Source organism: Erithacus rubecula, assembly GCF_903797595.1.
Source record: "Erithacus rubecula genome assembly, chromosome: 8".
Lineage (NCBI taxonomy): Eukaryota > Metazoa > Chordata > Aves > Passeriformes > Muscicapidae > Erithacus > Erithacus rubecula.
The window spans coordinates 16,184,662-16,197,039 of record NC_136659.1 but is presented as its reverse complement, the minus strand read 5'-3'; the positions used below and the strand labels follow the sequence as shown (position 1 = coordinate 16,197,039).

Sequence of the window (12,378 nt, the reverse complement as noted above, 5' to 3'; positions counted from 1 at the left end):
TGATGGAGGAATAAGGACATAAATCACCATTTAGATGCAATAAAACCTGCAATACCCACCCTGAAACATCTATGGAATCGTGGGCCAAAGTCAGCATCTGCACAACTCCACAATTCTCTCTGAAGCTGCCACATATTTTCAATCCTGAGTCAAGGCAGGTTTTCCCTGCCTCTGCTTCAGCACACACAACATTTTGCAGCCCTGTGCCAGCCTGACCTTTGAGGGTGGAGAGCTGGCTGCTCATGCCATGAGCCAGGAGCTCTCACAATTGGTTGTAGCACAGACAAATGGGTCTTATCAGAAACTACTCAACCTTGAACAACTTTCTTCTCCTACATATGCCAGTCCAACTGGGGGGCAGGGACTGCTCTAAAGAGGCAGATCTCACTCTTGTTTGGTAACACATGGGGTCCTTAAAAACATCCAAATAACTACAAAACTCAAGTTGATAGAGTACAACCAGCACAGAAGGAACTATTAAACAGAATTATCACCTTAAATCATCAATTAAGCTCACATAAATAAATAACTTTTTCATAATCAGCTTTTTCCTCGAGAAGTTACACACCAAAGACAGCATATAGTCAAATAACAAGCTATGCAATTTAATTTCATATGCTTTAAAATTTGCTTCATTTGGTAAAATAGTAAGTTTCAAAAGGGGAGAACAAGTTCAAATATTTTCTCAATTACAAGCAAAAAAGCTAAGACATATTTCAGGAAGTCTATTAGAGCCTAAGAATTCACACTAATTAATGTGTTTGCCATTGATTTTAATGGAATTTCTACTGCAGGTGATGTATAGTCAAGGCTAAAGCTAGGATTAAAATGATACTTCTGATTAAAGATAATATTTATAGTACATAAACACACATACCCTTTACTAATGCAACAAGGCTATTACAACAACAGCATCTATAAATATACAGGATCTCCTGTTTAAATAAAAGCTCAATATACAAAAAATACAAGTACAAACATTCCTAAAGAAATAACAAGCTTCACATTTCCTTTAAAACTTCATTCAAAATAGTTTTCTTAAAATGAATTTTCTTGGTGGTTTTGGAAAGTGTTTTTGAGTGCTGAACAAGTCAAAATTAAGTTTCATCAACTGAGCAGAACTCCTTGAAGTGATGCAAGGAATTAGAGGGCAGACCACTTGAGAAGAGCTGGAAGGTCTTTGTTGCTTGAGTTTTCTACAAATCCAGCTTCTCTATTTTCATTGAGGCAGCAAAATGGGGAAAGAAAGAGAGAAAGAATTATTATTTCAACATAAATTACAAATTCAGAGATGACTGTGAATTTACAAATTGAACACCCAAAATTGTCAGCTCTCCAGTATCTGCACCCCTTGTTTTCTCCATATCTGATTATCTCAGGATTTTGCTGAATGCGTTCCTCTCTGGCAGTTGCAATCTCCCTTTTGCAAATTATTTTTGTCACTCAAGAAAAAGAGAATACATGATTTCACAGTAGCAAAGGCTTATAAAGCCCTCCTGAAAAACATTAGTAGTAGTTCACTGAAAATCCTAGCAGCACAATGCTAGGTACACACAGTACCTGAAATAGGCTTATTCCCACAGTGACTACTGTGAGAAATAACCAGTATTACAAGACTTGGTCAGGACATCCCCTTCTAACCAAAAATTTAAGTCATGATCAAATTGATTTTATGCAACCTTGAAAGTTATATTATGACACAGTGCTTTAGATTTTATACTGAGGCAAAGTTAAATAATCTATTGAGAATCTTTGAAGTGCTTGCTTTAATCTCAGAACCCCATGCTTTGGGAACAAATTATTGTATAATCAATACATTTCATTTTAAAGCCCTTCTCACTATCCTGCCTATCATACACCTCTCTAGGTCTTATTCTTCATAGAATCACAGAATCGTTATTCTTTCAGAGAAAAGATTGAGTGTGACCTGACAAGACCCCAGAGAGGTCCACAAATCAAAAGCAACGGTGAAGTCAAATTCCTTGAGACTCATCACCTTAAGGGACAACTCAATTTCTTATTTTTTTAAATGCTGGAGGGTAGCAGCTCCTATTGTTAAACACTATTGGAGCTCATTATATTTGTTGTATAAACAAACCTCTAGCAAAAACTCAAGTCTAAGAAATTCCCATCCCCATCCCTACACAAGATGCCATTCTTTTCCTCCCAACACTGAGAATCCAAACTAGGAATACACTGAATTTCAGACTACCACACCATCTCAACTAGGACACATTTCTGACTGAAGTTTGCAGTTTGTCCTCTGACAAACTTTGGTGCATTATTACACACCAGGACCTGGAGCCAACAACCCTATGCCAGTCAACCCCATCAGCTGTAATTCCATGCCTTCATCACCTTCCACAAACCTGAGACATGAATTCCACTTCAAGACCACACCATGGAATAGAGGAGCACTGCCAAAGACCAGTAATCATTTCACATACATTTTCCTGTCAGTGAATCAAAACTCTCTGACAACCACCAAAAACTGGTCAAATGATTATTTGCCCAAGACCCAAAATGAATCTTCAAGGTTATTGTCCTAGTGCAACATTCACAGACAGGACATCCCTTACTCCATGAAGTTTTTCCAATTGTAGGATACCTAACCAAACCTCACTCCAGAAGCAGAACAAATAAGGAGAAGCAGCTTATTTAAAACTTTCTTTACATCCAGTATTCTCGTGTTGAATGTGGTTAGACTTCACAAAAATTAAATACAAATTTTTTAATAGCAGACTTAGCTATTGAATAATGAAAGTTTCCTCTAGCCTACTCACTCCTCCAGCACCACAAATCCACAAGTGCACAAAGATTGCTAAATTCAGAACCATGTACCAATAAAGAAATGTTTTCCCAGCCTTTGAAGGTGAAAAAAGTTTGTAAGTATCTCACAATAGCTAGATGGCTTTTTTTACCAAGTTATTGTTATATGCTTATTCTGGAATTAACTCTAAAAAGCAAACAAACATCTCCAAAATTATTCCTTGTTAACTGCATTCTTATTATTTCTGAGGTAAGAACATGATATTAACCTGAGTTACGTACTGCCATGTGGTAACAGCCAAATCCTACTACATTTTCTGAAAAAAAATCTCTTCAAACTCACCTTTTCTATCTCTTTATTTGTCTTTGTTCTAAAAGAAAAAAAACCATTATCCCTTTCATCCCCCAGCTGTTTCACTCTATCATTAACTCCTTCCATTGGCTTCTACTCATGTACCACATGGGGTTCAACCTTCTTGGCTTCAAAGCATCCATACCCACCCTTAGTTACTTGCTTTTGATAATTTCTAGGCATTCCTAAACCATCAGCTATTGCATTATCTTCATTTGCCATTCCTTGGGAGCCTCTCTTTCCTGCATAGAGGCTAAACAGACTTCTTGAGAAATCATCATACCAAGATTCCACTAAATGTTTTAATTTAAAATGTCCAAGGGCAATCAATTATGTTCTCTTCTAGAAGTATTAGAATTTGAAATCCTATTGCCTCTTTAAACTCACTTAAAATTTAAATCTGACTGCCTCACTTCAATTTATTTTGAACTAGAACACTCATTAGACTTTCATGGCAGAGTTTTTACACAGATAACTTCTCCCTAATTTATAAATTAAGAGAATAAAGGACATATCTGCAGTTAGTCACAACATTCCAGAGTCAATCAAAACACTGCACCAACAAGCTTGCTCAGTATTACTTCACTACCCCACTCAATTTTGCTTTTCATCCCAGTCATAGAAAGAAAGGGGGCTCCTATGACATGGTAGAAGCCTAATTCTGAAAGAAATCTCAGTACTTTTGAAAAATTGAGATTCAAGTACATGCCAAGAAGTCAGAAGACAACAAAACACGGAACCACAGTATTTCTGTATCTTTTCCCTCTACTTTCTTCCATTTCCTCATTCTTAAGAGTCAAACTGCAATTGGATTAAATACAACAATTGCTGTATTTTTTTTGTCTACATTCTCCTACTTCCTATCCTACTTTTGGATTCAATTCCTGCTGGACAGGTGCCTTTTACTACTGCCACACTTATAGTGCACAGAAGCCAAGAAGCAACTGCTGCAGAAACAGAATCCTCTTCCCATATTCATATCAGGACTGGGGCACCCACACTTGGCAGGAGTAACATGTGAATGCTTACTGTAAAATGAGAAAAGCTCAGTCCACAACAGTTATATGTATCATCATGAGCCTGAATTCACCCACAGATTAACCCTGTGCTCTCAGTTACCAGAGCTGCTTTAAAACCCTGAAAAATTAGGAAGTTAAAAATAGATTTTTCTCTACCAAAATTATAGGACATCCTTAACATAATCTTCAAGTCTTCTGAAGAAATTAATGGAAATGAATGCTCAGACACTTTTTAAGTATTAAAGTCTTTCCAGACAATTCTATCATGCATTTGGAACAGACCTAAATATCTTCCTGTGCTCAAAAGTTATAGGTATTTTTAGGTACAAAGCAGGTTTTGATATTCTAAAAAACATTTGTTTCCACATCAGATTGACTGTCTCTACCTGATCCTTGAGTGATATATTAAACAGAAAGTACCAATCACTTCTGTGGAAAGTTGCTCATGTCACATTTAAGACTCTTAGGAGAAAAATACACCCCCCCTCCAAATATTTAGTCTCTTTTTTCATAAAAATGTTCATATTCCTAAAATCCTAAGAAACATCAACTTCTCTGACAAAAACAGGACACGTGAAAATACACGTCCCAGGCTAATGAAAACATTTTTAATACATAGGTCCAACATTCTCGGTCAATTCTATAAATATTACATGCACTACACCTCAGCCACTGCTTGTCATGGAAAGGACCTGAAATTACTCTACAAAGGACCAGACACTTCAGATGCACATTTTTAAAAGGAAGTAATATCTGTGCCTAGAGTAACCTTAAAGTTCTGAGCTGACAGTAATTCATGCCTTCATCTCCCATATGATGGATCAGGATATCAAACTTTACTTGTTTTTAGTGCTTAGAATGCAAGTACATCCAACAATTTACTGTGCTGAATTACTCACATGGCCTGTGATTTTTTTTCCTCTCCAAAGAAATAAGCCTTTAAGCAAATAAATCAGTGAGGGACAAAATGCAGAAATTAGTAACTTACAAAATAACTAGTAAGTTTTGCCACCTTTCAGGCAAAATTATTTCCTTTTTAAATAAACTATAATATAAATATTTTAAATACTCCCTAAAAGTATTGAAAAATTAATTCCCCTACCACTTTGTACTTGTACTTTTCTCTCACTGTAATACATGTTCTGAAAAGAGGCTGTTTTCTTTGCATTCCCAATTAAGACAGACACACACAAAATGCTTATTTGCTAATTGTTCATGTAAGTATAGACAAACACCTATGAGTACTCCTTTAATCATATGCCTACATTCTGTCTATTAAGACTACTAATTAAAATATTTATTGTAATTTACATAGTGAAGTGGAAAAAAAATTCTTCTTTAATCTAAATACAGACCACACTTGATTCTGAGAAGGCTGACCTTCTAAACTATGCCCAAACAATCAGAAAATAAAGATTGTATATGAAAAAGAAAATTAATCATTGTTGTTCATGTAATAATGATGTCTTGTATAAAGACATTGATACTGAGGTCACGTTTAGAAATGTGCTTTTCTGGTAGAAGATCAAACTACTAAGATGGAAGAGTTTTGCTGCCTTTACTGAGTAAAAATCATTTCCTTTCAGAACCAAAACATTAGATTAAAAATGGCTTTGAAATTTCCCCTCTCCCTGTAGTGAGGTACATAACACCACACAAAATATCATTTATCAGAAGTATTACTAAAGCAACCAAGTCACATATATGTTCAGCATTTATTTCTAAAAAAATCTGATTGACTTAGGTACCTCAGACACCAGAAAACTTCTAATCCAGGATCCCAGCTGTTATATTTAACAGGAAATGTGTAACAAGCGTCCTTAGCTTAAAAAGCAACGCAATAGGAAAAAAAAATACATTTTCAGTAATCCAGCAGCAAATATTCATTGTAATTGTAATATTAAATAGTATCAACAAGCTTTAGGTACAGTTAGAAAAGTCTTCTGGCAAATGCACATGCCCTTCCCCTTTTCATCAGGGATCTATTTCTATCCTGTCAAAGCCACCTTAGCTACAAATTGACATGTTCCTTTAAATGTGGCACATTCCTTCTAAATTGGCATAAAGTAACTGTAGAATTGCTGCACACAGTAGAACATGAATTCATTCTCTTCAGTTTTAGGAATCACAAATCAAGTATTGCTGCTAGACGTCTTTATTTTCCTTTAACAAAATACACAAAGGCACAAAATTCACTTATATCTTGTCATTATTGTACAGGTATAAATAGTGCTTTGTATTCAAGTACAATCAAGTGCAGAGACTTCTTATATTTTATGTAAACACAAAACAGTTTTGCATGTAGGTGCCTCTGGTTCATCTGCAAAGCAAACACCAAAGGAGATGCCATTTATCCAAGTGCCATATAACTCAATTCTGTCCAAAAGTTAGACAATGAATAATATTAACACTACTGCAATAACACTTCCATATGCTTCAGTCAAATGTCGGATGACACTTCAGCTTGTAAACATCTGTGTATTAAACATGTACTCAATCCATTTCAACTGGGCAGCATTAAAAAGCATCTTAAGTTCACTAGACCAAACTTACTAGGTCAGATGCCATCAGGAATTGCTCTTTATGTGTGACAGCTAAAGAGACATCAAACTGTAAGTCACCCTTAGCAAAGCTTGTACTTTTAAGTTTTTAAATACGCAAACTAAACAAGGGCTACATCTGTTAGACTTCAACCAATTACACATTCTATGTGTTAACTGAGAGACATGCTTCATTTACAACACCCACTTTTACATATAGCTTTGACACACTGTGGCAGTTGAGGCAGTTTAAGCCCAAGCAAGATTTTTAAGTTGTACCATTAAAAAAAAGCTCACCTGAATAGTAACAACAGGCATGAACAAAGCTAAAAACTAGCTACAGAAGGCACTTGAAGTATTTTATTCTGCTTTTATTAAAGGTTCTTCACTTTGTTCAGCTGAAGTAGACTCTGAAGTAGCCTCTTCAGTTGCCGAAATGTTTTCTGCGTCTTCTTTTTCAACTTCTTCAGCTAGCTTATCATTTAGATGTTCAGAACTTGGTGCTTTATCATCTGTGTCATTTGTCTCAACGAGCTGGTCCACATCATCTTCAGATTCTGTGAAAAGAAAAATGACAAAATAGCCATTTCCAGAAATTAAGATGTAGCTAATATTCTTAAAAAGCAAATGAAACATTCTGCAATCGCATACAGGTTTTGACTAGTAACTGCATGATGTTCTCAACTTATAAAAAGCTTGATTTTTCTATGATGGTTATAGGTAAAACAATTAAAATTCAAGGGGGAAAAAAATAAAATACTATGGAAAAGAGCTTAGCTCCCACTAAGAAAGCACTATGTATTATTTGCATACGTTCATCCTCAACAGAAGCTTTCTAAGCTTGTTTACTAAAGTGAGACCTTAGAAACACATGATGGCAATTCAGTTTCTTTGTGTTTAGTAAAGTCAGTTTCACAAACTGTTTAACTGTTTATAATGTCTCATTCTGGACACAAACTAAAATATTCTACTTGATGAAAACTACTTTAAACATAAGGAATCTAATAATCAGGAAAAAAAATAAAAACCCAAACAAATATATCAAACCATCCAATGAAAACTATTACATATTCTTTCTTCCCAGGGGTAATGTAGGACAGTTGCCTACACATGAGTATACTTACTCTTCATCTAGGATGGGAGTTTCTTTAATGACATACATACTTTCAAGATCAAACATTTATTGAAAGTACTGCCTCTAAAGTAGTAAATTCTAGCTTCACTACATATGAGAAGAGTTGTATTTTGAAGTAAGCATAAGCACTGGAAAATTGAACATGTATTGCACTAAATGACACAAAGGTACTGTAGAATAGTATTGCTGATGGCAGTTGATTTATTGACTAGTATTACTCAATACTATATAGTACTAATGTATACTGTGAAGGCAAACAGTGTGCAAAATTGATGCAGAGTTACAGCTCAAAAATGTTAGCCTTATCAAATATTTCTAGTCAAGGTCAGTCTAGTTCCAGTCTTCTCCAAGCTGCTAAAATCCTCATCCAACTGGACCTTGAAAATTTCCAGGGATGGGGCAGCCACAGCTTCTCTGGGCAGCCTGTTACAGTGTCTCATCCCTCTCCCCAGTACCTAACCTAAGCCCACTCTTTCAGTTCATCCCCATTCTGCCCTCTCCTGTCACTACATGCCCTTGTATAATGCCCCTCTTCTCCAGCTTTCCTGAGGCCCCTTTGAAACCAGAAGGTGCTCTGTGGTCTCCCCAAAGCCTTCTCTTCTCCAGGCTGTACAGCTCCAACTCTCTCAGCCTGTCATCACAGGACAGGTGCTCCAGCCCTCTGATCACATTTCTGGCTTTCCTCCAGATCTGCTCCAAAAGGAGAATGTCCTTCTTAGGCCAGGGGCCAGTTGTGGTTTAACTCAGCCTGCAACTGGGCTGCAGACCAGACACTTGCTCCCCACCCACTCTCCTGCCATCCTGGCAGGATGGGAAGGAGAATCACAAAAAAAGTTAAACCCCTGGTTTAAAATTAGAACAGCTTAATAATTCAACAAATTAAGTAACTAACAGATAGAATTTTTTTTTTTTTTTTTAGTTAAGCAAGGGGGAAGAGAAAAAAAAAAAAATAATCAACGTACATGATGCCAAATAAAATGTCAGGACATGGTTGGCTTTCTAGGCTGCAATCACATTGCCAGGCCATGTTAAGATTCTTGCCAATCAACATCTCCAACATCCTTTCTCCTCAGGGCTGCTCTCAATTCTTTCCCTGCTCAGCCTGTACTTGTGCTTGTGATGCCTTGATCCAGATGCAGAACCTAAGACATGGCCTAGCTGAACTTCATGAGGTTCACTGTCCCACCTCCCAAGGTCCTTTTGGATGGAATCCCTTCCCTGCACCACACAGCACCAAACCTACTGAAGGTGTGCTCAAGCCCACTGTCCATCTTCCTAAGACACCAAGCAGTGCTGGTCCCAACACCAACCTCCCAGGAAAAGTGTCAGTCAAGTGCAACGAGTTCATATTGATCAAAACATGTTGAGTGTCCGAAGCAATCAGATTGCTTCAGGCTGATACAGAATTCAAACAGAGCTGAAAGTTTTAGAACCATTGCTCTGGCTTCTCGGCCCATGACTGAGTAGAGGAGCTGCTGCACATCCCTGTCCAGCACACCCTGTACAAATGCCATCTGGTATTAAGAATTTAAGACCCTATCTTTTCACCCAAAGCTCTACCTAGCTAGTTCCAGGCTTCATTTCAGACTGCTCAGAGCAGCCCACTTTTTCTCAGACTTGATCTTTCATTTTACCAAGTCTGCACCTGACTTACCTCCTAATTCCTTCCCTGCTCTCTCAGCCACAGGCTGCTCAACACCTGCCTGGCTTCTTGTTCCAAAATTTTTCAACCCTCCTGTTTCTGCCCAAGCAAATTAATGCTCCCAGTTTCTTCCCAGGCCTTCCTGCTCTTCAGTTTCCATCTTGATCCCATCTCTGTGCTCAATCTTTATCTCCCTACTGACAGTTTTCTTTCTGTCTCATCTCTGCATTTTTTCTTCAGCCTCGAATTCTATGAATAAGTTTGTGCATTTTCCTGCTCCAACTCCTCCACACTTGAGTTACACTCCTTTATTGCTGCACTTCAGGCTAAGTCACAGAAGGTATGGAATGCAAGGAAGAGGCAGCTCTATGCCCTCAACTCATTTGTAGCATAGCCCAACCATTCCCTATTTACAGAGTCTCAGTCCTGCAGTCCTCAACTGAATCATGCTTAGCACTCTGCAGCAGTGACTTGTTCTTAGTCTTGACAGAGGTAAAGAGATTGTTTGCTCAGTGTGATCAGAAAGATGCCAAGCATTGATACCATATTTAATGTAGGACTCAGTCACAATCACAGCCACCAGCAGAAGCTTCTAATGGAAAGGAGAAAACCTGCTGAAATGCATATTCTAACTATACTAGAAGGAACAAGACGGTGATTTCATTTTTATATTCTACTAAAAGCTATGGAGACACTGCTTACTTTTTAAAAAATTGTCAGGTATTTTACGACTTGTCCCTTCACTATGTCCTTGGTTAAACTTATTGAAACTCTTGAAGCTCTCCAGAAGATACAGTAATACAAACTTACATGGAAAATTTTGGTCTTATAATTCAGTCTGAGAAACTGACATGAAACTAAAGAGTAGGTCCTTTAAAGGAGTAGCCAGGGCACTCAGAGTAAGTGATGTTAACTCCAACCATAAACATGATTAGTCTTCATTAAAAATACATAACAATTCCACTTTAAACACAGCAATTAATGGAAAGCTTGCCTAAAGTCAACCTGATTTAAATACTGCATGAATAAAGTCATTGTAAGAGCAGCAGCCAACATGTGAAAGCTCTGACTGTAAACTTAAAAAGATGACAAAAGAAAATTTAAGTGTCCCTGATGAGAAATACTTAATCCATCACTTAACCAAAGAATGTAACTTCACCCACATGATCTTAACATATTTGTTTAATATAAGGACATAAGAGAACCAACTAGCCTTTGATGGGGAGGGAGGGGATCAAAATCAAGCCGTTTATGGGCAAGGTAAGAAAAGAGCCCAAGTTTATTGCTTCACTCTGGTATTAAAAATTCCTAAATTAATCTGCTGAATAAGGAAGCATGATGTTTGTGCCAGTGATCTGCACCAGATTGACAGCTCCTTTTTCCAGAGGTTTAAAACACAATTCCAAAGTTGCCAATAGCACTCCCCAAAAGCATTCTTCAGACCTCTTTTCCACAGGAGTTGCATGTACCATGCAAGTAGCATCACTACATGAGCACACAACTGAAAAAAGATCCAGCTTCATGCTCTACCCATCAGCCAAAGTAGCTGACTGGTAAAAAGTATTTATAGCATTTCTTTATCACATTATTTTGCTGGTTTTTTGAGCTATACAGCTATGATATAAATGAATTACAGATAACAGTTATACTCCCCTGTGCTGTCAGCATTGTGGTGAAGTTGGTTTCCTGATGTTAATGTTTGTCTACATCTGTAAGTGAAGATATTCTCTATTCTTGCTATGACAGCAGCTATTTTTCTGTGGTGAACAAAAACCCTCCCCAGAGCTCTACCTCAACAATAGCTTCATACCTTAAACTTAAAATCAAGGAATGTGTTCATTTATTAATAAAACCCAACTGCATGTAAGCAGTTATGTTTCATATTACGGTTCCAGTAGAAAAACTGATTTACTGAAAATATTTTCTCATTCAGAAGAGATTCCTTTGTGGCAAGTCATAGGCAGGCCTCCTCTAAATCAACAAGACATTTCTTAGAGTTATGTAAAATACTAAAATTACTCTATTTCTGGCTGCTTAGTAATTATCAAAACAGAATGGTTTGTATCATCTTGGAGAACAAATATTCAGAAAAGATCAGCTATTAAACATGGAAAACCAAAAGTCTGTATACTTATTTCTTATGCCTCCTCTGCAAAATTTCCTATCAGGAAAAGAGAACTGGGCAATGAGGCTCACAGTTGTTTCTTTTCCTGCTGTTTTTAAATAAAGCAGCACAGCAATACAAGACAGCATCACAAAAAAACAAGTAATTTCCATTACTAAAGGTAAATTGGTAAAAGCAACTTAGCTCACAGTTTTCATCCCTACATCAGAAATGCTTAATGGCAATCTCAGTAAGTCTTCAGATTTTACATTTTTACAACACTATAGACTGACTCAGCAGCTCAGACCCATTACAGGCATAGTTTCATTATAATTTCTTTCAATGAAATACCAGATTAATTAGCAAGCACCTCTCCTTACCTCTCTAAAAGCCTGTAGTAATGGATAATATTCAAAAGCTCATGAGCCACATGCCTCTAAGAGTACAGTATCCTTCTTTAAGGATCTCTCTATTTGAGTTGGAAGGAAACAAGCATGCTTTTAAAGATCCTAGTAACAAAGTATGACTTGATCTGTAAGAATCTTCAAAGTCCAAAAGTCCAATGAGCTCCTAATCTACTCTCCCCTTGCTAAAAAGATGACTCTGATTAAAGGGCAAATGAGACATTTTTATTGTTTCAGTTTCATCCATCTGATTTCAATCTTACTTTCATGCCAGTAACACCACTTTTACTGAGGTAAGAGTGCACTATGGCACAGGAAAAGAAACCAAGCTTTCACTACAATGCACCCTCATGAGGCCACGGCCAGAGACTGCCACCATTAAATATGACTTCCCTCCTGGTTTTGTGCACCTT

The 12,378-nt window shown here is 37.1% G+C and overlaps 1 protein-coding gene across 4 annotated transcripts in view; it reads right to left on the bottom strand.

The window, feature by feature from the left end:
• Positions 1–584: 584 nt before the first annotated feature.
• Positions 585–12,378, bottom strand: part of LNPK (lunapark, ER junction formation factor) — a 46,399-nt gene continuing 34,605 nt past the window's right edge. For 2 of the 4 annotated variants that reach the window (XR_013774803.1, XR_013774804.1), the window contains exons 13-14: positions 6,978–7,237; positions 585–1,213 (exon numbers count right to left, since the gene is read on the bottom strand). Coding sequence is in view for 2 of the 4 variants with exons in the window: in XM_079310380.1 (XP_079166506.1) it covers positions 7,041–7,237 (197 nt within the window). In the remaining 2 variants the exon portion in view is untranslated. Of the gene's footprint in view, positions 1,214–6,279; positions 7,238–12,378 lie in introns of those variants that run through there. The other 2 variants (XM_079310380.1, XM_079310381.1) reach the window with 1 other exon arrangement.